Here is a 27,412-nt window from a genome sequence, read left to right on the forward strand (position 1 = left end):
TATTGTTTGGTACATCTATTCGTTTTTATTTTAAACTGTACAGGCCTAGAGGACAATTATTTTCACTTCAATATTTATCTTCGACCAATTGTGAATTACAAACGGTAGGTTGTGTACACCATATTTTGATTTCATGGGTTTTTGTTTTGTTTACTGACCGTTTGTTATTTACAGTAATCAATTTAGTTTCGTTGCTAGTGCATTGAGGTATGTTTTTAGGCAAGCCCTAATCCCCGAAAAAATGGCATGCCATTAATTTACCTTCCATGTGTAATTATTTATTCAAACAAATATGTTATGTTTTGTAGCTAGTATGCCATTGTCGTGTGTGAGGGAATCTACTTTCTGAAGCGGAAGCAGCCTAGGTGCTGTCCCCCGACCAGATAATGCGAGTGCGACTTCAATGAGTGTGTGGTGATGTTCTTAATTGACGGAGTTAAAGGGAGCAGTTCTTCAAAGGGGACAGCTTTCATTGAACTTTAATTAAAATACTTTGAATCGTAACTCTCCACTATTTAGAACGAAGATGCGACGATGACCCATTCTCGGCCAAACGAGTTCATTGCTCCACCGGAGTGTCCTGTTTTTGAGCCCACTTGGGAGGAATTTGCCGACCCATTTGCGTATATCAACAAAATACGACCTATTGCAGAGAAAACTGGCATCTGCAAGGTCCGACCGCCGAAGGTGAGTGTCTTTAATTAGGGTAAAATGTCAAACTCCGAGTGAAAATATTTTCTAACTGTTGTTGATGACATTTGTGGTCGTTTAGTTATCTTTTTAGACATATTTTCAACATGGCGGATTGCGGCTTGAATTGAATTGCCAGCTTCTATGCGAGCGTAGGTTGTGTGTGTGCCTCTGTGTAGGTGTGCAAGTACACGCCCAGTGATCTCTGTGCACAGACTCGCGACAAAGTTATAAAGTATCGCTTATGTTCCATAGAACGTTCAACCCAAGTACAATGCATCTTTAGAGGCTTTTGGTTAAATTGATGGGTGACAAGGTTGGTTACCTTTTCTCTTCCCGGGAGTTGTTCATTGTAAAATGATACGGAAATAAGACAATTCACCAAGTCACTTAAATGCCTTCCAGCTTGTTATCAATTAAATTTTCTAATGTGAAATTCTTAAGTATGTGTAATATATCAGACCATATTGCATTTTATATTCACTTGTATTGACAACACAATGTTTTGATGCTGGATTTCCGTGTGACAGCTACGTGCACAATGACGATCTCTTTATGGAGTGTGATTCGTTGGAAAGGAAAACCGATTAGTTGGTGAGGAAACGGCATTGTTGACTACAGTGCTGCAATTTTCATACATGGGTTTACTTGTTTCTTGAACATGGGGGAGGAAGGTTCCTGGTTCTGTATTGTTCTGAGCTACTTGTGACATTTCAAGCTTTCAGCCCATTGCTTATTTGACCACATTAGGTAATGGTGAGCACCGAGCGCCCTTAAATCTCAAGGGTATTAGGGACAGCTTATTGTGTTGACTGAAATGTTGTTGCCTCTTGCCTACACAACCTAGATTATTTGATCATAACTGAGAGTGGGGCTGATTTTAGAGGCCTGTATGTTGTAGGCCTGCTGAGAAGACTCTTCTAGCTTGTTAATGTCCTCCATGTTGTCTTTGTGGTTGGGTGTCGACTGGATTGTGTACCAAGTGGATTTTCATTGGAGTGTAGTAACATTTATATTAAAGAATATTACAATTTTTGTTAAGGATAATTTATAATTCATCTGTGAAAATATGTACCGCTTTTCCAATGGTAACCAAAGGGTTTACTTGAAGGGCTGGCCTCTGAACATTGGTTATCAAAACAAATACCTCAAAGTAGCCAAGGTATTAAAGACTCAGTGCAGTCAGTGAATTTTCATGTTTTTTTTTACATACAATTCCACACTGAGGTTGGAATAATGTTGTGAAAATTATAATGCCCATTTGTGAAAGAGCTGTTTGAAAATACAGCCTAAAATTTCAGCCAATTTGGTGGGATGAAGTTTTGGCCTGTCTGGTGGTAAATTAGTGAAATCCAATACAGCCATTTTTTCAATATCAAATCATTTCTGGGTAACAATTAAGCAAATTACTGTGTGTTCAATTAAAATGGTCAAAAATGAACATTGCTTCTTAGTAAAGAGCTGTATATCAATCAAGAATATTGCTTGGACTGTCTTAGCTGTTATTGGCAGAGAGGTTTGCAACTCTTTATTGGTCTATCAACTAATGTACCACCTGGTGATGTCACCAGTCAGGTCAAAACTCCATCCCACCAAAACAGGCTGAAATGTCAGGCGGTCTTCTCAAACAGCTCTTACATTTTAAAGGGCATTATCATTATTTTCACATTATCATTATTTTTGTTTATTTTTGACCATTTTAATTAAAAACAATCATGGTAAGCTACCTAATTGTTACCCAGAAATTATTTGATATTGAGAAAGTTTGCATTGGACCTTTTTTGAAGATACACTATGTAGAAGTCGCTCTGCCATTTCCTGGGTGCTACAATTTGAATTGTTTGCCTAATTTCAGTTCGAAACACAAGCATAGTGTAAGGAATCATTGTACCATCTAAACCACTGTGAAATATATTTTCCATAACCATAAATATAGTATTTTCAGATGTTTTGAAGCTTGCACAAAACCGAAAGTAAAAGACTCAAACTCAAGACCCGGAAGCATAGAAATACTGCACATAGAACAGATCTACTGCTTCATAGACTTGCTTTCAATGAGAGACAGATATATAACTCATGATTCTATTTGAATTTGGTCGGTCGCCCAAAAAAGTTACATATACAGGGGTTGGTTGTTAAGCGACAAATGACGTATGCACAGCCATGGGGCATAACAGAAGTTTGGTTAGCTAGTTCGCACATTTTTGCCATATTAGGATTGCCATGAAATCAGTCCAAAGGCTTCAAAACAACAAGCTGAATTGAGACATTTACAATTGGCTATCTTGCACAGCAATTGTGTAATCTGAAATGTTGTGTTCATACAACACTGGGTAAACATACAAATAAGCACTCCAGTGCCTACTGTAGGTAGTCTAATGATGGCTGAATTTGGCTAGCCGTTCAGAGGATGGAAGTTGTTTGTGCAGAATGGGAGTGGTTATGCAATGGGCCTGTCTGTTGTCGTTGCTCAAATACTCCACAAAGGGACTGGTGGAAATACAGCCAGAGCTGTTGTTTCATAAGCCATGCTCCCATCTGGGCCGTGCACTGCAGACGAAGAGTGCAGAGTCAAAGGGTAATCTATGGAGGCCAAATTTATGGTGGTCTTACCAATTCCCCGGCCACAGGGATCCATATTTTTTTTCCCCCCAGCATTTTTTGATAACTGCACTTTGACTGACTCGTCCACATTCCCAGCTGGATCACTTTTCAGTCTGAGGTGTCAGTTAGGTCTTCTTCTTTAGGTAGTTGGGTTTTAGGATGGATTCTTCCACTTTTGATCAAAAATGGTTTTGCCCTATTTGTCACTTGGGATGAATTTGCCAAATTGCTGTGAGACAGAGGTTAGTGCTTGTGTAGCCTATTTAAAATGATACTTTTCTGTGTTCCTGAGTAATTATGCACATTCAAACAGGAATGCTGGCACTTCGATGCCATGCAAGGTCACAGAGACAGTGTAGTCTCCAAAGATAAGGAGGCTGTAGTGACCTTAATGTTCTATCTGCACCACAGTTTCTCCTCATGATTCCAGTCAAACAGACTCTCTCTTTCTACATTGTAGAATAAGAGTGAAGACATCAAAACTATGAAATAACACACATGGAATCATGTAGTAACCAAAAAAACGTGTTAAACAAATAAAAATATGAGTTTCTTCAAATAGCCAACCTTTGCCTTAATAGCTTTGCACACTCTTGGCATTCTCTCAACTAGCTTCACCTGGAATGGTTTTCCAACAGTCTTGAAGGAGTTCTCACATGCAGAGCACTTGTTGGCTGCTTTTCCTTCACTCTGCGGCCCAACTCATGCCAGATCATCTCAATTTGGTTGAGGTCGGAAAATTGTGGCGGCAAGGTCATCTGATGCAGCACTCCATCACTCTTCTTGGTAAAATAACCCTTACACAGACTGGAGGTGTGTTTTGGGTCATTGTCCTGTTGAAAAACTGATAGTCCCACTAAGCGCAAACGAGATGGGATGGTGTATCGCTGCAGAATGCTGTGGTAGCCATGGTGGTTAAGTGTTCCTTGAATTCGAAATAAATCCAACAGTGTCACCAGCAAAGCACACCATAACACCACCTCCATGTTTTACGGTGGGAAATGCACGTGCCGATCATCCGTTTACCCACACTGCGTCTCACAAAGGCACAGCATTTGGAACCAAAAATCTCCAATTTGGACTCCAGACTAAAGGACACATTTCCACCGTTCTATTGTCCATTGCTCGTTTCTTGGCCCAAGCAAGTTTCTTCTTCCTATTGGTGTCCTTTAGTAGTGTTTTTTTTTTTTAGTAGTGGCAAAATCGTGAGTGAGCCCACTCCCTTGGCTGAGAAGCAACCCCACACATGAATGGTCTCAGGATGCTTTACTGTTGGCATGACACAGGACTGATGGTAGTGCTCACCTTGTCTTCTCTGGGAAAAGCTCTTTTAGGGATGCCCCAAACAATCGGAAAGGGGATTCATCAGATAAAATGACTTTACCCCAGTCCTCAGCAGTCCAATCCCTGTACCTTTTGCAGAATATCAGTCTGTCCCTGATGTTTTTCCCGGAGAGAAGTGGCTTCTTTGCTGCCTTCACACCGGGTCATGCTCAGTCTTTGCCTCACTGTGGGTGCAGATGCACTCACCTGCCTGCTGCCATTCCTGAGCAAACTCTGTACTGGTGGTGCCCCGATCCCGCAGCTGAATCTACTTTAGGAGACGGTCCTTGCTGGACTTTCTTGGGCGCCCTGAAGCCACCTTAACAACAATTGAACCGCTCTCCTTGAAGTTCTTGATGACCCGATAAATGGTTGATTTTAGGTGCAATCTTACTGGCAGCAATATCCTTTTCTAAAGCCCATTTTCGTGCAAAGCAATGATGACTGCACGTGTTTCCTTGCAGGTTACCATGGTTGACAGAGGAAGAACAATGATTCCAAGCACCACCCTCCTTTTGAAGCTTCCGGTCTGTTATTCAAACTCAATCCGCATAACAGAGTGATCTCTAGCCTTGGCCTCATCAACACTCACACCTGTGTTAACAAGGGAATCACTGACATGTCAGCTGGTTCTTTTGTGGCAGGGCTGAAATGCAGTGGAAATGTTTTTTTGGGTTTCAGTTCATTTGCATGGCTAAGAGGGACTTTGCATTTAATTGCAATTCATCTGATCACTCTTCATAACATTCTGGAGTATATGCAAATTGCCATCATACAAACTGAGGCAGCAGACTTTGTGAAAATTAATTTTTGTTTTTCTCAACTTTTGGCCACGACTGTACTTGATGAAACTTTCAAAGTTCTTAATCTCCCAATTGATTGTCTCAAAAGCATCAAGAAGGAAATAAATTCCACAAACTAACTTTTAAGAAGGCACACCTGTTATTAATTGAAATGCATTCCAGTTGACTACCTCATGAAGATGGTTGAGAGAATGCCAGGAGTGTGCAAAGCTGTCAAGGCAAAGGGTGGCTATTTGAAGATTCTCAAATATATAAAATTATTTGTTTAAAAATTATTTTTGTTTACTACATGATTCTGTGTTTTTTTTCATAGTTTTGATTTGTCTTCACAATTTTTTTCAATGTAGAAAATAGTAAAAAAGAACAGCCTTGAATCAGTAGGTGTTCTAAGATTTTTGCTCTATTTTACTCAGGTTTGATTGGCATTTAGCCAAGTGTTTAGTAGGAAGAGTGTAACAGAGGACATCTCAAATATGGATTTAGACTAAAGATGAATAGCCTACATTACTTTATGTATGGAACATGGCCTGCCATGTCACTGTTTCTAAACGGTGCAGTATAGATGACTTCAATAACATGTATTCAAATACAGCATAGAATGTGGCTCAACTGATAATGATTTTTCAAAATGGAGGATGAGCTATGAAAAATGTGAGTGACTCCTCAGTCAGTTTGACAAGATGGTGTTGTTTACTCCTGCAGGAATGGCAGCCACCGTTTGCGTGTGATGTGGACAGACTGCACTTCACTCCCCGGATCCAGAGACTTAATGAATTGGAGGTATGTTCATTTTACTACTTAACTGGTTTATCCAAACAGTACTGCTTTTTAATAATAGTATATCTAGTTACCGTTATTATGAGACTGAATATGTACGTAAGCAAGTTTTTTTATTTTGAATATGTGGATTACTTTTTTCAAAATGAAAGTTATTTTGGGGGTTTTGGCTTTGGCCTTTCTTGTACATCGTCTCAATCCACATTATTATCCTACTCTTTTAAGTGGTAAAGAAATAAAAGAAAATGGACAAATAAACACATTAGTCAGATTAAGCCTAAAGAATTAGCTAAGGTGACTCAGAAGGCTACATTGATACATTTGTCTGTAGAACAGTGGCTTCAACAGGCTTATAACACCCAGCAGCAGGGTGTCTTTTGAAGCCAGAGTGCTCCCTGGCCCCTGAAGTGTGCCTTGTAGAGAAAGTTGATTACCTCAAGTCAAAGGTCACTGGTACCTAGACCTTCGTTAACCCCCCCTTTTGATACAAGTTTGGGTGGTATCCATATTGCCATAACTTCATACTGTGCCTGTGCTATACCGGTACTGCATGCTATTACCGGTGCTGCACATAAGGGCCGCTATTGTTTTGTTTGTTGGTAAACCCCGCCCCAAGAAATGTTAACCTACTAAGGAATTCCCATACGGAATTCTAACGCTCGCATGTAAATTTAAATTGCAAGGACAGACAACCTGGCTCATAAAGTGAAGTATCTCAAAAGGCTACTCAGTTTAAGCATACACAAAACAAATATTAGTCAGCAGGGATCTTAATCCAGGAGGGGATTGTCTCTGCTTTTACCAAGATTCAAGAAGCTTGTGAACATTAGTCGTGAATTTCATGCAAGCGTATCTTCATCACCTCACTTAAGTTGCACTGCAGGAGTGATTCACCTCACCCCTTATACACTGATTTTTTTTTATAAGGCCATATTGGGTAAAATGCCATTTTCTCTTTTTTTAATCAGGTCGGTAAATAAATATCAATTACGGTCCCATTCTCATTTGCTTCTAACAGTAGCAAAAATTAGAACAGGTAATGGTAGAATTAGTTTTAGTTACTCAGCTCCATGATCCTGGAATTTTTAAATTTGATCTAGTTTCGTTGGTGGAGTTGAAACACTTGATTGACATATTTACCATGGAGTGTAATTGTCTTTAGGTCAGCTGTTTTTTTTAGTCAAGACTTTTGTGTTTTTTTAACGTAATATGTAATTGTTGTACTGTGTGTTTTTAGTTTAGTTTAATCCTGTGTTAGTCTGAAGTTGTTTTGTATGAAACGTTGTTCCCCCTGCTGCTATTGGACCAGGTCTCTCTTGGATAAGATATGTTATCTCTGAGAGAAACCTGTATAAATAAAGGTTAAATAAAAAAATCAAAGCGGGCTCAATCAGCTGTTTTGGGGGAACTACCAGTAAATGTAATAATGAAAAGTAGCATGTGGAATGAACAGCACAATCTGCTTTATCCTTTAACCTAGTGCACAACTTGACTACGGGTATTTATTTAAAAGTATAAATATCGAAATCTAGTGAACTAGCATTCGTATCAACGGTATCTAAACCACCTGGTATACACGGTGGTTTAGGGTTCATATTACGATATTACTGCGCAGCATGTCTGATAGGTATTATGGCAGAATAGTGAAACATAAGATTATTATATTTAAAAAAATACCCCGCTATATCGCCTAACCTTAATGTCCTGTCATCTGCACTTAAGTAGCACAGCATGGGATGAATTATTGTAGAAACAATGGCTTTTTGTTTTTTTCTTTTATGTTGGTGATGTGTAAAATGGACCTTGTGTTGATGTTGAGTAGGCTCAAACCAGAGTCAAGCTCAACTTCCTGGATCAAATCGCAAAGTTCTGGGAGCTACAAGGGTGCACCCTGAAAATCCCTCATGTGGAAAGAAAGAATCTGGACCTGTACCAACTCAACAAGGTATGTAGCTACAACTTCTGGCACACCCTGGATGCAGAAAACTGGCCAGCCTTTCTTGGGGGGCGTTTGTGTTGTACACTTATATACTCATGGGAGCTCTATATGCTTCTTATTGTGCTATGTTTACACATTTGTAAACACTCTCACAGTAAAGGTCATTGATTGTCATCCTTTCTTTTCCAGTTGGTGAACGATGATGGGGGATTTGACGCGGTTTGCAGAGAGAGACGCTGGTCTAAGATAGCCCTAAAGATGGGCTTTGCTCCAGGCAAGGCCATAGGCTCTCATCTGCGCTCTCACTATGAGAGGATCCTCTACCCCTACAACCTGTTCCAGACTGGAGCCAACCTTCTGGTGAGTTAGATGGGTCGCTCTCTCTCAGCAGATGGTACTCTGCTCTGGGCTGTTTACTAATGTGCTCTTATTTCGAGTTGAGGACTAACATGCTGAACACACCGGTCGTGTGTGCTTCAAAATAAATGTACAGGTTATTCAATCGTTGCACCCACTTTGCTCGCACGTGGCAACGAGCGTCTGTGTTGCCAGGCGCAAAAATAGATGATTAAATTTGTGACGCAGAACACGCTGCAGTTCCTGCCTCTCCCATCTTCTCATTGGTTTTTAGGAACATATATCCACGTGGATGATTGAAAGATGAACTGAGGTCGGTTGTGGTAATGCACCTTATTATGAAAGTTAGTTGCCAATCACCATATAAAGTCCAAAGAAGAATAAGAAGCCTGGAAGGAGGAGAGATGTCTAGAAACGATGCGGTTGACTGTTTTTTTGTGTGGATTAATTGTCAGAGTAGAGGACCTTGTACATTTCAGGTCAAGTAACTCAATGGTTATATCCCATGACAAATTAGCCAGCAACTGCAAGGTAGCTAGCTAAATTGCCATAAATGTTTCATGCTTTTTGACCTGTCCCCAAATTAATATAATTGGTTCAGAGTTTGTTTTGATATTTCAACCTGCGTGTCGTGATCTTGTTTGTTGTGGTGGGACAATGGCACATGCGGACGTCTGGTTTGGGCATGGTGTAGGAGGTTGTGCTGCGTCAAAGGTGTAGACATTGTCCATAGCGAAATGGCAGGTGTTTGTATATACAGTGCCTTGCCAAAGTATTCAGCCCCCTTGAACTCTGTGACCTTTTGCCACATTTCAGGCTTCAAACATAAAGATATAAAACTGTATTTTTTTGTGAAGAATCAACAACAAGTGGGACACAATCATGAAGTGGAACGACATTTATTGGATATTTCAAACTTTTTAACAAATCAAAAACTGAAAAATTGGGTGTGCAAAATTATTCAGCCCCCTTAAGTTAATACTTTGTAGCGCCACCTTTTGCTGCGATTACAGCTGTAAGTCGCTTGGGGTATGTCTCTATCAGTTTTTCACATAGAGACACTAAAAAATTTTCCCATTCCTCCTTGCAAAACAGCTCGAGCTCAGTGAGGTTGGATGGAGAGCATTTGTGAACAGCAGTTTTCAGTTCTTTCCACAGATTCTCGATTGGATTCAGGTCTGGAATTTGACTTGGCCATTCTAACACCTGGATATGTTTATTTTTTAACCATTCCATTGTAGATTTTGCTTTATGTTTTGGATCATTGTCTTGTTGGAAGACAAATCTCCTTCTCAGTCTCAGGTCTTTTGCAGACTCCATCAGGTTTTCTTCCAGAATGGTCCTGTATTTGGCTCCATCCATCTTCCCATCAATTTTAACCATCTTCCCTGTCCCTGCTGAAGAAAAGCAGGCCGAAACCATGATGCTGCCACCACCATGTTTGACAGTGGGGATGGTGTGTTCAGGGTGATGAGCTGTGTTGCTTTTACGCCAAACATTCAATTTTGGTTTCATCTGACCAGAGCACCTTCTTCCACATGTTTGGTGTGTCTCCCAGGTGGCTTGTGGCAAACTTTAAAAAACACTTTTTATGGATATCTTTAAGAAATGGCTTTCTTCTTGCCACTCTTCCATAAAGGCCAGATTTGTGCAATATACGACTGATTGTTGTCCTATGGACAGAGTCTCCCACCTCAGCTGTAGATCTCTGCAGTTCATCCAGAGTGATCATGGGCCTCTTTGCTGCATCTCTGATCAGTCTTCTCCTTGTATGAGCTGAAAGTTTAGAGGGACGGCCAGGTCTTGGTAGATTTGCAGTGGTCTGATACTCCTTTCATTTTAATATTATCGCTTGCACAGTGCTCCTTGGGATGTTTAAAGCTTGGGAAATCTTTTTGTATCCAAATCCGGCTTTAAACTTCTTCACAACAGTATCTCGGACCTGCCTGGTGTGTTCTTTGTTCTTCATGATGCTCTCTGCCCTTTTAACGGACCTCTGAGACTATCACAGTGCAGGTGCATTTATATACGGAGACTTGATTACACACAGGTGGATTGTATTTATCATCATTAGTCATTTAGGTCAACATTGGATCATTCAGAGATCCTCACTGAACTTCTGGAGAGAGTTTGCTGCACTGAAAGTAAAGGGGCTGAATAATTTTGCATGCCCAATTTTCAGTTTTGATTTGTTTGAAATATCCAATAAATGTCGTTCCACTTCATGATTGTGTCCCACTTGTTGTTGATTCTTCAAAAAAAATAAAGTTTTATATCTTTGTTTGAAGCCTGAAATGTGGCAAAAGGCCGCAAAGTTCAAGGGGGCCGAATACTTTGGCAAGGCACTGTATATGTATGTATGTTTTAGCTGTTGAGAGAATTTATTTTCCATTAAATATCTGCTCCAAGACGGAAGCAGGGTCAACTTTATAAATGAACAAAAATATTTGGCAGTTATTATTTCCTGCATTAAGTGACTCGTCACTCCCAGCTCTGTCTGTATGTAGAGCATCACCCTAAATTAAGCTAATACCAGACAATCTCATTATTAACTGTCCTACTACTGCAGAGAAGGCACGTCAGAAATGAACTGGCACTCACATGGCCTCTTTTCCACACTACTCTGTAAGTTTGATATTTGGCCAGCGATTATGTATTCAGTACGTCTTAACTGCATTAGATCTGCTTTGTTCCTTGGTATAACGAGGAGTTTTTCACACATTGAGTTATATGCCAGATGAAGCCTGGGACTTTTAAAAAGCATGACTTGAATCCTGACAACAAACTGGCAACAAGCCAACCATTTTTTTAGCAATCTCTCCTCCCCATTGGGTTATTTTTGTAGAACTTAGTACCGTTTTCCTCTTTCCGTGTTTATTTTATTGAAGGCCTCAGTTGTCTCTTGCAGCTTCTCTGATTGTACCTTGGGGCCCTGGTTGGGCTTTGTGGTTAGCAGCAGCTCATCCTCTCTCCGCAGTGCTGCATGCCTCTCTCTCAGCCTGCTGGCGTTGACCTCCCCTGATCCCCTCCCATTTCACCCTCCTCCCTCTCGCCCCGCCCTCCCTGTGTAGAAGCCTAGCTGTCTCTGGCCTGGCTGCTGCCCTTGCACTGTCCTCCTGATACACCAGAGACAGCAGAGCGTCAGTGTTCCCAACCCCCACCTCACCTCAGTGTTGCTGCCTCTCTTCCTCTTTGTCATGTGAGTGGTGTCAACAGAAAGACCAGAGACCCATGTGTTGATCTTGCAAGACAAAAACAAGTATCAACAGTTGAAGTTTGAATTAGAAGATTGAATTTATTATCAAGCCATGGTATTCAACTATTACAATTATTTTGTTCAAAGACAACAATGAAAGATTGGAAATCAAACCCCCAAAGGAACTGTTAGACAACTAAGCACCAAAACAACCACATGGCCCTGCCTCTGTTTATAGATGCCTCGTTTGTTCTTGGCAAATGGAATTTGTCACAGCATAATAGGAGTGACAAGGAGCAAGCAAAGCACTTTATTTTGTCATTCAACAGAATGATTGTCATTTGCCTCATTATTTTCAAACAACATGTTTGATATCTGTGAAAATGTGTTAAATTTCTACATGCCCACTCACTCCCCCATGTCTCCCCTACAGAAGCCTACCCTGACCAATGACACCAAGGATACGGACTACATCCCCCATGACCTGCCCCAGCGCCAGTCTGTCCAGCCCTTGGAGACTTGCAGCATCGCTCGCAGAGCCAAGCGCATGAGAGCTGAGGTGAACCTCTTCCAGGGTCCACAGAAGTAAACGTTATACCTCCGTCAGTGGCTCTGGTTCCCCATAAGTCACAATTCTAACCCACAATAGTTCCCGGGAACCTAATAAGACATCTTTTATCCGAGTCATTGTGTGACAAGTCCAGTAGCACAATTTACCAATGCAGACAAGCGGCGGTTCACAGCTTTGAGTGTTTCTGTATATCGACCAAAAGAGCCGGTGTGTGTGTGTGCAGTGGTGACCTCGAGAAAAATATGTTGCTTTTCCTTCATCTTCTGTCGTAGTCCACGTGGCATGAACCCCTCCCTTTTCTCCCCTCTCTCTGACAGGGAGGCTGTATGAAGACTGAGACAGCGGAGGACTGTGAGAACCGGCCCAACCTGAGGAGGAGGATGGGTTCCTATGTGGCCAAGCCAGAGCCACAGCTTGGTAAACGCAGTTCTTTGGCAAAGTCTCTTGTGAAATAATGTAATTTTTTTCATGAACAAATGAAAATGTTTCTCTGGTTTAATTTAAGTTTAGATAATTATTAGATTTTAAATCTATATAAGAACAGGGTTGTGTTGATATGAATACATACTGTATGCACTGGCCTCCATTAACCATGTGATGTCTTTCAGTGCTAGTGAAACCTGTTGAGGTGAAACTGGAACTCACTGAGCATGAGGATCCAATAACAAGTGACAAAGAAAGCATGTTTAGTAAGAAAAACGACCCCGCGGTGAGTAAAATACGTTTATATGCTGAGCTAATCAAGGCTAATTGTCTCTTCATTATGATAATAATCCTAATGGATAGCATTTATTCAGGTCTCTCACAAAAGTACAAATGATTGAGTTCTTTACATTTTAATGGTTAGTTAACTCATCCCATCCACCCACCTGGGTGCCATTTTTTACTGATTAGTGGATAAGAAGCCTCATTGTCTTGTCTGTCTCAGGTGGATCAGTACATGTGTCTGGTGTGTGGCAGCGGGAGCGAAGAGGACCGCCTGCTGCTGTGTGATGGCTGTGATGACAGCTACCACACCTTCTGTCTGATCCCGCCCCTGCATGATGTCCCCAAAGGAGACTGGAGATGCCCCAAGTGCCTGGCTCAGGTGACAAACATGCTCCCGCTCTCCCCCAGCCCCAATTACCGTACTACACTGTCACTCTGTAAACTCCACACACCCCATACACTGGGGAAGCTGAATACAGAAGCAGCAGTTGACTCTTATTAAAGCTAAACAAAAGCATGCAAAACCTCTATTTTGTGGTTCTTATTTACCGGAGCTTCTCAGTAGAATCCTACTCCTGTTGGTGTTCGGCAAGTATAACTTCATGTTGATATTAGCTACATTAGTGCTTCTCATCCTTGTCTTCCCGACAGGAGTGTGGCAAACCCCAGGTAGCCTTTGGCTTCGAGCAGGCTGGCAGGGACTACTCTCTACGCACTTTTGGGGACATGGCTGACTCCTTCAAGTCAGACTATTTCAACATGCCAGTTCATGTAAGTTTGACAGATGTACTTAGACAAGTTTTAAGATGGAACCTCGGTTTCAAAGTATTTTCCCAGTGTTATTGTGCCTACTTAACCCCCACCTGATATAAGCTGTATTATACTTAACTCAGCCTGTAGTTGAGGTAATGGTTTTTCTGTCTCTCTGTTTGTCAGATGGTTCCCACAGAGCTGGTGGAGAAGGAGTTCTGGCGACTGGTCAGCACCATTGAGGAAGACGTCACTGTGGAGTACGGAGCAGACATTGCCTCCAAGGAGTTTGGGAGCGGCTTCCCCATCAGGGGTGGACGATTCCATGTCTCCCCTGAGGATGAGGTACACAAAGGCTCTACTCTTACAAGTTAACATATGCTAGATATTGGGATGATTCTGAAGTTGACTGTACCACAACATCATGGCAACAGTACACAATTTCAGACCAAGAGAACTGTTGTGGAAAACTCTTGCAAATAGTTCTATAGCTCAAAACCCCCATACATCTGTGCTCTTAGAGACAGCGGAAGCACTTGTGGCTTATATTTAAGGTGATATTGGAGTTCTACAGGAGATTAAGCCCTAGCCAATATCACCCGCAGTTTAGTCGAGCCTTAACTTCTACTTAACTTGTCTCTGACCCATAGGATTACCTGAGCAGTGGCTGGAACCTGAACAACATGCCCGTGATAGACTCCTCTGTGCTGACTCATGTTACGGCTGACATCTGTGGGATGAAGTTACCCTGGCTGTATGTGGGCATGTGCTTCTCCTCCTTCTGCTGGCACATTGAGGACCACTGGAGCTACTCCATCAACTACCTGCACTGGTACATAAAGGCTGCCCCACAGGCCACTAGTATGGGACTGGAGTTTTACCTGACCTTGTAACTGGACCAGAAAAATCTCCTGGCCCGTGGTATAATGCACTGTATAGGTCAAAGCAAATGGCCTCTGCTTCTTTCATTTTGAGGAATCTTGTCAAACCCAATCGCTTGCTTAGTATTGGAGTTAGTTTATTAGTTTATTGGTTGACATGGTATTAAACACAAGAATACTCTTCAATCAAATCAAATGTGTATATATAAAGCGCTTCTTACATTAACTGATATCTCAAAGTGCTCTACAGAAACCCAGCCTAAAACCCCAAACAACAAGCAATGCAGGTGTAGAAGCTAGTGTAGGTGTAGAAACTCCCTAGGAAGAAACCTAGAGAGGAACCAGGCTATGAGGGGTGGCCATTCCTCTTCTGGCTGTGCCGGGTGGAGATTATAACAGAATGTGGCCAAGATGTTCAAATGTAAATAAATGACCGGCAGGGTCAAACATAATTATCACAGTGGTTGTCGAGGGTGCAACAGGTCAGCACCTCAGGAGTAAATTTGATTTGGCTTTTCATAGCCGATCATTAAGAGTATCTCTACCGCTCCTGCAGTCTCTAGAGAGTTGAAAACAGCAGGTCTGGGACAGGTAGCACGTCCGGTGAACAGGTCAGGGTTCCATAGCCGCAGGCAGAACAGTTGAAACTGGAGCAACAGCACGGCCAGGTGGACTGGGGACAGCAAGGAGTCATCATGCCAGGTAGTCCTGAGGCATGGTCCTAGGGCTCAGGTCCTCAGAGGGAGAGAGGGGGAGCGAGAGAACTTAAATTCACACAGGACACCGGATAAGACAGGAGAAATACTCCAGATATAACAGACTGACCCTAGCCCCCTGACACAAACTACTGCAGCATAAATAATGGAGGCTGAGATAGGAGGGGTCGGGAGACACTGTTGCCCCGTCTGACAATACCCCCGGACAGGGCCAAACAGGCAGGATATAACCCCACCCACTTTGCCAAAGCACAGCCCCCACAACACTAGGGGGCCCAACACAGACAAGAAGATCACGTCAGTGACTCAACCCACTCAAGTGACGCACCCCTTATAGGGACGGCTTAGAAGAGCACCAGTAAGCCAGTCACTCAGCCCTTGTAATTGGGTTAGAGGCAGAGAATCCCAGTGGCGAGAGGGGAACTGGCCAGGCAGAGATGGCAAGGGTGGTTCGTTGCTCCAGTGCCTTTCCGTTCACCTTCACACTTCTGGGCCAGACTACACTCAATCATAGGACCTACTGAAGAGATTAGTCTTCAATAAAGACTTAAAAGCTGAGACCGAGTCTGCGTGTCTCACATGGGTCGGCAGACCATTCCATAAAAATTGAGTTCTATAGGAGAAAGCCCTGCCTCCAGTTGTTTGCTTAGCAATTCTAGGGACAGTTAGGAGGCCTTCGTCTTGTGACCGTAGCGTACGTGTAGGCATGTACGTCAGGACCAAATCGGAAAGATGGGTAGGAGCAAGCCCATGTAATGCATTGTAGGTTAGCAGTAAAACCTTGAAATTACCTCTTGCCTTAACAGGAAGCTAGTGTAGAGAGGCTAGCATTGGAGTAATATGATCACATTTTTTGGTACTAGTCAAGATTTTAGCAGCCGTGTTTAGCACTAACTGAAGTTTATTTAGTGCTTTTATCCGGAAAGTAGACCATTGCAGTAGTCTAACCTAGAAGTGACAAAAGCATGGAATCATTTTTATGCATCAATTTGGACAAAGTTTCTGATTTTTGCAATGTTATGTAGATGAGAAAAAGCTGTCCTTGAAACAGTCTTGATATGTTTGTCAAATGGGAGATCAGGGTCCAGAGAAACGCAGAGGTCCTTCACAGTTTTATTTGAGAGGAATGTACAACTATCAAGATGAATTTTCAGATTCAACAGATCTCTTTTGTTTCTTGGGACCTAGAACAAGCATCTCTGTTTGGTCCGAGTGTAAAAGTAGAACATTTGCAGCCATCCACTTCCTTATGTCTGAAACACAGGCTTCCAGCGAAGGCAATTTTGGTGCATCTGCATAGCAGTGAAAGTGAACATTGTGTTTCCAAATGACCTCACCAAGAGGTAGAATGTATATTGAAAACAATAGTGGTCCTAAAACAGAACCTTGAGGAACACCGTAATTTACAGTTGATTTGTCAGAGGACAACCATCTACGGAGACAAACGGATATCTTTCCGACAGATAAGATCTAAACCAGGCCAGAACTTGTCCGTGTAGACCAATTTGGGTTTCCAATCTCTCCAAAAGAATGTGGTGATCGATGGTATGAAAAGCAGCACTAGGAGGACCGATGCAGAGCCTCGCCATTAAAAGGTAATTTACCACCTTCACAAGTGCAGTCTCAGTGCTGTGATGGGGCCAAAAACTAGACTGAAGCGTTTCGTATACATTGTTTGTCTTCAGGAAGGCATTGAGTTGCTGCGCAACAGCTTTTTCTAACGTTTTTGAGAGGAATGGGAGATTCAATATAGGCCAATTTAAGTTATATTTTATGGGTCAAGGAGTGACAACAGTCATTGTTTATGACAAACTGTCATATGTCCTCAGGGGAGAGCCCAAGACGTGGTACGGCGCTCCAGGGTATGCTGCGGAGAAGCTGGAGGGGGTGATGAAGAAACTGGCCCCCGAGCTGTTCGAGTCTCAGCCTGACCTTCTGCACCAGCTGGTCACCATCATGAACCCCAACACACTCATGAACCACGGTGTTCCCGTAAGTACCAAATGCGCACCACACACACACACGCTGTGAGTATAGTTATAGTTTTACCATAACTTCATACCCGCTCTTCTATAGATCTATCGCACCAATCAGTGCGCTGGCGAGTTTGTCATCACTTTCCCTAGAGCCTACCACAGTGGATTTAACCAGGGCTTCAACTTTGCTGAGGCTGTCAACTTCTGCACCATGGACTGGGTATGATGACTTGAAGTCCCTCAATAGCATACATAAGCTAATAATTGAATAACTGGAAGGTGTTTCTATTGAGCAGTTATCATTACACCTGGTCCTGGAGAGCTACATGATGTACAGGTTTATCATGGTCTGGATGAACAATACATTTGCTCAGTCAGGTGTGTTAATGCTGGGCTTGAACAAGAGGCTGTATACCTTGTAGCAAGTTAGGGTATTACTGATGTAACCAGCACTGTATACAGCTCAGCTCGATAGTGTTAAATGAATAGTAGAGTTTCAACCCAAAGCCTTGTGCTGTGTCATTTCAGATGCCCATGGGCCGCATGTGTGTGGACCACTACCGACAGCTGGACAGGTACTGTGTCTTCTCCCACGACGAGATGGTCTGCAAGATGGCGTCCAAGGCAGACACCATGGACGTGGCCCTGGCCTCGGCCGTGCAGAGGGACATGGCCGTCATGCTCCATGAGGAGGACAAGCTGAGGGACAAAGTCAGCAAGATGGTGAGAGGCCTCTCATGCTGGCACACATTCATTTGATTTTTGAATATCAATGTTTTTTTCCTTCTGGTTTCAAATTGACCAATACTGTGCCCCTGTTCAAAGACATGCCATTCAAAGCATCTTAGTTGTAATTGGACAACATCATTAGACAAGCAAATGGCCACAGTTAACTTTGCTCCAATAGTGTCTTTCCCTGTGTTATCCATGTTTCTCCTAGTATGACACTACTGGTGTGGGTGTCTGTGTGATCTCTGACACTACTAATCTGTGGGTGTGTTTTATGACACTACTCCTCTGTCTGTGTCCCCAGGGCGTGCAGCAGTCCCAGCAGGTGGAGTACGACCTGCTGCCAGACGAGGAGCGCCAGTGTTCCAGGTGCAGGACCACCTGCTACCTGTCTGCCCTCACCTGCCCCTGTAATCCTGGCCAGCTGGTGTGTCTGCACCACGCCCAAGACCTCTGCTCCTGCTCCCCCAACAACCTCACACTCAAGTAGGTCTATCAACAGCTAAGTTCGTGCAAAATGCCCACATTAAAATGTTTACTTTCATCCCTCATTACGTACATCCCACATTGTACAGAAACGGGCAATCAACAGAAGCTCATGTTAATATTGCCATTAGTTTTACAGATCCAATGCACAAATTATAACACTTGTTTTGCAGTTTCATTGAAATGCCCCTTTAAGAACATCTATCAACTTAAATTAAGGGTCAAATTCAGAGTGCGCAGCATTGAAATGTCTAAAGGCCTTCTAGAACCTTCTGATGAAAAACAAACGTGTGTCACCTAACCAGAAAATAAACAGTTGTGACAGCTGTTACTCAGCCAAGATTCCAGTCTTCAGAAACATTATAGACCTGTGTTTACCTGGTTGTGTGTCTACAGCTTCAGGTTTACCATGGCTGAGCTCTACCCCATGATGGAAGCAGTCACGCTGCGTGCCGAGTCCTACACAGGCTGGGTCTCGCATGTCACTAACATACTGGAGGCGAAACAAGACAAGAAAAGCAGTAAGTACTAATCCTAAGTAGGATACATCTTTGGGTTCAGGCGTCAATGGAATTGAAATTGGTCATAGCATAACACAAACGTATTGTTGCTTATTTGCATAACCCCAAGTGGACAGGATGTTCTCAAATGTGTTATGGAATGTTTTTTACTTCTCTTCACCCAGATATGTTGCCTTTGTCTAATTTAAACACATAATACCAGAATAGACTAGAGTATTTTCTACCCTTTGCTAATAGTACAGTTCACTTGATCATTGGATCATGATTCTTTGAATGCATTGATGACTGTGTCTAAAGCAGTGTTCTGAAGCACTGTTTGTTTGTGTTCAGGCTTGGAGGTGCTGAGGTCACTGGTGGAGGATGCGGAGGTGAAGCAGTTCCCTCAAAGTGACCTCCTACGGCAGCTCTGCACTGTTACCCTGGATGCTGAGAAGTGTGCCGTGGTGGCCCAGCAACTGCTCAATGGGAAAAGGCAGACCAGGTGTGCTACACACACACAATTTCTATTATTGTATTATTATTATTATTTATGTTTTTATTCACCTTTATTTAAACAGGCAGGCAAGTTGAGAACAAGTTTTCATTTACAACTGCGACCTGGCCAAGATAAAGCAAAGCAGTGCGACACAAACAGTTACACATGGAATAAACAAAAGTACAGTCAATAACACAATAGAACAATCTATATACAGTGTGTGCAAATGGAGTAAGGAGGTAAGGAAATAAATAGGCCATAGTAGCGAAGTAATTACAAGTTGTGCAGATGATGATGTGCAAGTAGGAATACTGGTGTGTAAAAGAGCAAAAACAAAGTAAATAAAAACAATATGGGGATGACGTAGGTAGTTGTATGGGCTATTTATAGATGGGCTGTGTACAGCTGCAGTGATCGGTAAGCTGTCCTGACAGCTGATGCTTAAAGTCAGTGAGGGAGATCGAAGTCTCCCAACATCAGTGATTTTTTTTCCAATTCGTTCCAGTCATTAGCAGGAGAGAACTGGAAGGAAAGGCGGCCAAAGGAGGTGTTGGCTTTGGGGATGACCAGTGAGATATAATTGCTGGATACTTTCTAAAGTTGAAATCCTTTACCAATTCTAATTTTTGTATTGCTAGCGACATGGTTAGCCAAATAGTCCTAACTAATGCGCAAAGCAATAATGTGCCCTAGTGAAAATAATTTCAGCTTTTGTGCTCTGTAGGTTAGCTGTGTCTCTGATCTTTAGTGTGTTGCTGTCAGGTATCGTTCAGGTGGAGGGAAGTCCCAGAGCCAGAAGCTGTTGACGGTGGAGGAGCTCAGGTCGTTTGTCAGGCAGCTGCACAAGCTGCCCTGCAGCATCCGCCAGGCCCCCTTACTCAAGGTACAACTATAGGGCCAGGATATATCCACTACCATCAGTGACAATTCCTGTGTTCCTCTCTTCACTATCACACCTTACTCCGCTCAGCACATTCTTGATTAGTTGATGATGCACTAGGCTGGGAGTCTGTGGCAGAAGCCTACGTCCAGCTCAGTGATCTTTCAGGACCAGGATAACACTGAACAAAACAACAGCGTTCATTGATTGACCCTTTTACTTGTTTGTATTTCCCCCAGGACCTGCTTACCCGCGTGGATGACTTCCAGCAGCGCAGCGAGCGGCTCCTCTGTGACGAGGCCCCCAGCCCAGCGGAGCTGCAGAGCCTGCTGGACGTGAGCCTGAGCCTGGATGTGGAGCTGCCCCAGCTAAGCCTGCTCAGGGAGAGGCTGGAGCAGGCGCGCTGGCTGGAGGTGGTTCAGGGGGCCAGCAGCCAGCCCCACAGCCTCTGTCTGGACACCATGCGGAGGCTGATAGACCAGGGGGTGGGTCTGGCCTCGCATGCCTTGGTGGAGAGAGCCATGGCGCGCCTGCAGGAGCTGCTTACAATGTCTGAGCACTGGGAGGAGCGGGCTCTCAGCCTGATGGAGACCAGGTGAGAGAAGGGAGGAGGAGAGCGCCTTAGACAGTACTGTAGTTGAATATGCAAGTTGACCGGTTCTATCCTACATGAAACGATGTACAGGAAAAACTCTTGGTTCAGTAGTTGTCATCTTTCATCCTAGCTGTAGTAATGGTCTACAGCCATGTCTCAGGTCAACTCCTTTCCTAACTTGAGTAATACAAAAACTTTAATAGTAAAGCCATAGACATAATATTTTCATTAGGAAATGGTTACGAGATCTACAAAACAAGATGTTTAAAATAGAATGAGATGTAAAACAAAATAAAGCACACTGACATAGTTCATAGTAAATATGTAGCACTGACACCTACCTTGCGAAAAGCTGCTTAGAAGTTCAGCCAGCAGAGAGTGAAAAGTGCAAGGTTTGCATTTGGAGTTGAAAGCTGCTCACTGATGGATTAACTATATCAGTGGGTTGGGACAATGCTCTGCTCAGCTGGCTCACACAACAGTTTATACACAGGCTCTAGTTGCAGAGCTGGCTCCGATTGCTATTAGGGTAAACTGTGGCGGTCGCCTGTATTGAGACATCTTAGACTATAAGGTCTTATTTGAGAACTTTTTGAAATAGAAGTTATGTACAGAACACTAATTCCACTGTCCATAAGCAACATTGCGTCAGAGGTGGTTTATTCTAGTGGTTTTTTCTCTTCAGACAGGCTGAAATGTAACTCCTCATAGTGCTGAAGTGAGATTGAAAAACGTCTTCTCGCTCAAGGCATTCAGATTGTTAAACAGCCACCACTAGCACAGAGGCGGCCTACCTACAGACTTGATATCATAGGACACTTTAATAAATGCAAGTGCAAGTTGGGGCGGCAGGGTAGCCTATTGGTTAGCGCGTTAGACTAGTAACCGAAAGGTTGCAAGTTCAAATCCCCAAGCTGACGAGGTACAAATCTGTCGTTCTGCCCCTGAACAGGCAGTTAACCCACTGTTCCTATGCCGTCATTGAAAATAAGAATTTGTTTTTAACTGACTTGCCTAGTTAAATAAAGGTAAAATATATATATATTTTTGAAATGGAACACTCGTCACTTTAATAAGAATGTTTACATATCTCTCATTATGGATTTCATATGTATATACTGTATCCTTCACTATCTATTCTTACTATATATTGGATCTTAGCTGCTCTGTCACTGTGCATCCATATATTTTATATTTATATTTTCTCATTCCTTTACTAGATTGTGTGTTAGGTTTTGTTGTGGAATTGTTAATGTTACCTGTTAGATACTGCTGCACTGTCAGACCTAGAAGCACAAGCACTTCACTACACTCGCAATAACATCTGCTAACCATGTGTATGTGACCAATAACATTTGATTTGAAGTAACAAGTGATCACTAGAGCCATATGAACTGTGGGGTGTTGTGAAAGGTGTTGACAGAACTTGACACTAAAGATAAAATTAGTACTGAGTCCACTTGTGTTTTTAAGCCTAACTTGTATTTTGTCCAGGCCCTGTCACTGTGTGGAAACTCTTGAGGCAGCTCTGCAGGAGGTGGCTAGTATCCCTGCTTATCTGCCCAACTGTCTGCTGCTGAAGGACACGGTGGACCAGGCTAAAGACTGGCTTCAGGAAACAGACACCTTGCAGGTAGGAGGCTCTTAGGGTGTGTCCCAAGTGGCACCCTACTCCCTATGTAGTGCACTACTTTTGAACAGAGCCCTGGTCAAATGTAGTGCACCAGGAAGGGAATATAGCCTAATATTCTAATTTATTAACCCAAGTAATTGGGACATGTCTGAATATAGACCTGTCCTATATTGGTATCTTTTTAAACAACTGCTTCTGGTATGGCAGACTGAAAATACAAGTTGGGAAAGGGGAAAAAGCCAGACTGCTTATAAGTGTGTGTTTGTGTGTAGCTGGGAGGCCGTATCCCTGTGCTGGATACCCTGACTGACCTGGTGTCCCGGGCCAAGACCATCCCTGTCTGGCTGGACCCTCTGGCTCGACTGGAGGCCCTGGTCTCTGACGTGCAGGCCTGGAAGGAGAGCGCCGCCAAAACCTTTCTAATGAAGAATTCCCCTTACTCCCTGCTGGAGGTAAACTACCTACAACAATCTAATGCCGAAACGCATAATCAGACGCCATAGGGGTTGTTTCACTAAATAGTCAGTCTGTACCCCAAATGGCACCCTATTCCCTTTATAGTGCACCACTTTTGACCAGACTCCGATGGGTGCTGTGATGATACTGTAATCTGTGCAGGATTCAATTCAAATCTCCTGACTGAATCTTTGGTTAAAATGTCGCTACGGGTGAGATGTTTTGCACTAAGTTGCCAAATAGTTGTTTGAGAGGCAAGCCTAGTATTGGGTAGATTAGTTTAAAATTAAACCTGCCATACCTCTTGCTGAATGTATTATTTAATGGATTTGTTTTATTTCAGTGCCGATAATGTTGTTCATTTGTGGGGGGATTTGGCTCATTGTCTCTGTCTGTTTAGGTGCTGTGCCCCCGGTGTGAGGCTGGGACGGGGTCTCAGAAGTCAAAGTCTAAAAGGGCGAAGGATGTGGCCCAGTGCAACAAGAGAAATGGAACTTGGCTGGACTGCCTGAGTGACGTGGAGAAGGCCCTCTCAGAGAGCAAGGACTCCGCCTCTGCTGTACGTGCTGCTCTTACTCAGTCTGTCTAGGGACATGTTTTTATTTACCAAAAGCAGACCATTGAACTTATTTAACTTCCAACATATTCTAAAGACACCCAACTATTGCAATCAGTGAAGCCTTCACATTGATATGAGCACCCATGATATGAAGGTGCATATCATTAAATGTATGGTTTGATACAGTATTGTAATTCCATATACTATGACTGTGTAGGTTACTGTTTGGTTAGATGTATGTTGCGGTAGTAAGTATTGTGTTTTGTCATGCCAACCTGTGCTGGTTCCCCTTTCTGTAGATGGCCACTCTAGCCGAGGTACGTCAGAAGGAGATGGAGAATCTGCTGGCTCTCAGGGCCTCCAATGAGTCCAAGCTCCTCCAAGCGGGCGACTGCGGGGCGTTGAGGGTGTGCGTGTGCCACAATGCCCCGTTGGGCGCCATGCTGCAGTGCGAGCTCTGCAGTGACACCTTTCACCGCAGCTGTGTCTCAGGCTCCAACCAGGACCCCCGACCCAACCAGGCCTGGCTGTGTCCCCATTGCCGGCGCTCTGAAAAGCCACCTCTGGACCGGGTGCTTCCCCTGCTCGCCTCCCTGCAGCGCATCAGGGTGCGGCTGCCTGAGGGAGATGCCCTACGCTTCCTCATCGAGAGGACAGTCCGCTGGCAGCACCGCATGCAGCAGGCCTCCGCAGAGGGGGTGCTGGGGGTGGCTCTGATGACATCACATCAGCGCTGGGGCTCATCCAGTCCCACCTCGGCTCCATCTCAGGAACCATACAGCGCATCATTTTACACGGATCACCAGTGCATTCCTCTGCAGGGTCCGTGTCAGGCTAGCAACATCAAATATCTCAACCTCTCATAACAATTCACATTTTTATCAATGTCTAACACATAAAATGTATGTTCACAGAATACAAAAAATGAACAATTCCTTTTTAAGGGCTGTGTTGAACTGTGTTATTGGTGTGTGTTTCAGGACTGAGCCCTGAGCTGGAGGAGCTGATGGTGGAGGGCTTCCTGCTGCAGGTGACTCTGCCTGAGACCCAGCAGTTGTACATGTCCCTCAGCAGACTGGACTCCCACAACCTCACAGACAGCCCCTCTCCCAAGCACAGCACAGAGCAGGACCAACACCAGTACAACTCTCAGGGAGGGAGCCCCCCTCACAACCAGGTAACATACTAGTCTACTACTGTGAGGCTCAGATAGCAGGTCAACCACTTGATTAAAGGGTTGTTTTGATGTATTTGAGATGTTTCTGAACATTTGTTCATGTTGGACTTTTTTAAAATTATTTTGAAAGAATTTATTTGGGTGAAAAATAATATAAGATCTGTGCTGGATCCCAGAAGATGCCACTTAAAAGCATTAATTAAAACACTTATTTTCAGTGGTCCACAATGGTAAAACAAACATCTAATGATTTTAAAAGACTAAGTTAAGAAACATTACATTTTAAACAAAATTACATTCATACATACAAAAACATTTCTATTCATGTGTGTGACTTAAATGCGTGTTTACTGTTTTCACCAGAACGGAGTAGACTGTCTCAAGGAGGCTGTGAATGGCAAGCGGACCAAGCGGTGCATGGAGAAGGAGGGCTCCGAGCGCAAGGACAAAGCCAAGAAGCCCCGCAAGAAGAAGCCCAAGATGAACAAGGAGAAGAGTCAGGAGGCCAAGGAGACCTGTTCACCCACCGCCACTCACTCTGACCTCTCCCTTTCGGACTCCGATGAAGACTTCACCCTGTGTGCTGCACCGTGGTGCAGAGAGCCAGAGGGGAAACAGGTTAGCATTACACCCCCCTCCACCTTATTATGTTGTGGGTCATTTCAGTGTGTTTTCCCAAACATCACATTGTTTTAACATTAGACTATTAAACTTATTGTAGTATATTGAAAATAGTATGTAGTATGATTTGTATTAAAGGAAGATTCCACCCAAACTATATTTTGGTATTTGTTTCATTAGTCCATCATTTAAATAGTACCAAACTGTTTTACATGTAAGCAATGACGTTTTCAAGATGTATAACTTTCAAAATACAGATATACAGCCGGTATGATGCATTTTGCATCTTATGATGCTGCGTTGTGTATTATATTTCCCCTCTGTTTTTCTCAGGTGAATTGGGTCCAGTGTGATGGCAGCTGCCAGCAGTGGTTCCACCAGATCTGTGTGGGAGTGTCTGCAGAGCAGGCAGAAAAAGAGGACTACATCTGTATCAGCTGCACACAGCCAGACCACACCAGGGAGTGAAGACCAGTTTTGAAGGATCATCAGTTTTAGTTTAGTCACAGCTCTGGGTGTATAACCACCCAGTTATTTCCCTTCCCCATTCTCAGCTATGCTCTGGCCCCACCGCCTCATTGACCTTCCTGATCTAGCTCTACTTGGTGACAACAGTGCTCCTTCCTCCTCCTTCCCAGCCCAAACTGCTTTTCAGAGCTATTGAGACTCTTCCATCTCTGTTTTGTTATAGTGGCTGGCTTTATACAGCCAATCAACTTAATCTTTCCAATCATCAGCGACATGATGCAGATTGTACTGCGCGAGGTTCCAACTGTTTACGAAGCAGAATAAAGTGGAGGAAACAGGACATTTTCACTTGACTGACTTTACTTGCATGTGTATTAAGACAACGCAGGGATTTTTCAACCAGAAGAAGTCAATTGGACAACATTTTTGGAACCCAGTTTTTGTACATGCATCTGAACAACAATGTGAACCCTTTTTCTTCTTGTAGAGCTAATATTATTTATCTGAGCAATAACTGAATTGTTAATTTGAGTTCAGTTTGTCTGAGCTATGTTTGTGCTTAGAAATGGTTCTATACTATAGAACGCCCTTGTAGGTTGAAAGTGATATTTGACTTGCAACATGGCTAACATAAGGAACTGTGTGAATTAACTGCCACGGGTATCATTCAACTTTTTTCCTCCTTTGGGTAAATATGATTAATGTGTTGCAGTTTGCATAAGAAATAAAATAATTTGTTCCCACAAGTATGTTGTCTGTAATTTTCTCAGTGTAGAAGCTATCCTCAAGTAGGCATTTAATATCTGAGTCCCATGGACAAGAATATTTAATTATCTGAAGAATAACAGGATTCTAATGGTGGAGAATAATAATCCACTGGTGTACTGAGTGGGCTAAACATGATATTTTCTACTTTCAATAAAATATGTAGGATTATATAATCCAAAAACATGTTTTTACTCCTACTGTACATGTCAACAAGCCCTACTGTTAACATTCTAATCTTCCAATAAATTATTACAAATTGTGTTATTCAGTTCGCGCTGATGCTTGCCTATTTCTTTCCATATTTGTATCTAAATAAATGCAACAATTCATAAGGAAATCAGTCAAATTGAAATGAATTCATTAGGCCCTAATCCATGGATTTCACATTACTGGGAATACAGATATGCATCTGTTGGTCATAGTTTTTAAAAAAGGTAGAGGTGTGGATCAGAAAACTAGTCAGTATCTGGTGTGACCATTTTCTTCATGCAGGTCGACATCTCCTTCGCATAGAGTTGATCAGGCTAAAGAATGTTGTCCCAGTCCTCTTCAATGGCTGTGCGAAGTTGATGGATATTGGCAGGAACTGGAACATGCTGTCGATGAAGAGCATCCCAAACATGCTCATTGGGTGACCTGTCTGGTGAATATGCAGGCCATGGAAGAACTGGGACATTTTCAGCTTCCAGAAATTGTGTGCAGATCCTTGTGACATGGGGCTTTGCATTATCCTGAAACATGTTGATGGCGGCG

The 27,412-nt window shown here is 43.0% G+C and overlaps 1 protein-coding gene across 2 annotated transcripts; it reads left to right on the forward strand.

The window, feature by feature from the left end:
• Positions 1 to 23: 23 nt before the first annotated feature.
• Positions 24 to 26,637, forward strand: LOC135541816 (lysine-specific demethylase 5B-B-like). 2 transcript variants are annotated; one of them, XM_064968222.1, is made up of 27 exons: positions 24 to 104; positions 520 to 687; positions 6,123 to 6,200; positions 8,020 to 8,142; positions 8,326 to 8,496; positions 12,123 to 12,248; positions 12,578 to 12,677; positions 12,869 to 12,969; positions 13,189 to 13,347; positions 13,620 to 13,739; positions 13,905 to 14,063; positions 14,369 to 14,550; positions 17,145 to 17,307; positions 17,392 to 17,511; positions 17,820 to 18,014; positions 18,325 to 18,506; positions 18,903 to 19,027; positions 19,358 to 19,508; positions 20,265 to 20,385; positions 20,622 to 20,977; positions 22,472 to 22,610; positions 22,883 to 23,062; positions 23,467 to 23,625; positions 23,925 to 24,447; positions 24,606 to 24,802; positions 25,166 to 25,420; positions 25,757 to 26,637. In XM_064968222.1, exons 2-27 carry the CDS (start codon positions 535 to 537, stop codon positions 25,889 to 25,891), a joined length of 4,473 nt encoding a protein of 1,490 aa, XP_064824294.1. In that variant the 5' UTR covers positions 24 to 104; positions 520 to 534; the 3' UTR covers positions 25,892 to 26,637. The 2 variants fall into 2 exon arrangements, with proteins under 2 accessions (XP_064824294.1, XP_064824293.1); XM_064968221.1 differs by lacking the exon at positions 24 to 104 and having other exon boundaries at positions 365 to 687.
• Positions 26,638 to 27,412: the final 775 nt, after the last annotated feature.

This window comes from Oncorhynchus masou, chromosome 6 (genome assembly GCF_036934945.1).
Source record: "Oncorhynchus masou masou isolate Uvic2021 chromosome 6, UVic_Omas_1.1, whole genome shotgun sequence".
Classification (NCBI taxonomy): Eukaryota; Metazoa; Chordata; class Actinopteri; order Salmoniformes; family Salmonidae; genus Oncorhynchus; species Oncorhynchus masou.

Bases quoted from the DNA above. Each gene is read 5' to 3' on its own strand.
- LOC135541816 (XM_064968222.1), top strand. From the start codon at position 535: ATGACCCATTCTCGGCCAAACGAGTTCATTGCTCCACCGGAGTGTCCT. The intron at 12,970-13,188 runs GTGAGTAAAATA...TGTCTGTCTCAG, and splicing joins GTAAGAAAAACGACCCCGCG to GTGGATCAGTACATGTGTCT. The intron at 25,421-25,756 runs GTTAGCATTACA...TGTTTTTCTCAG, and splicing joins GAGAGCCAGAGGGGAAACAG to GTGAATTGGGTCCAGTGTGA.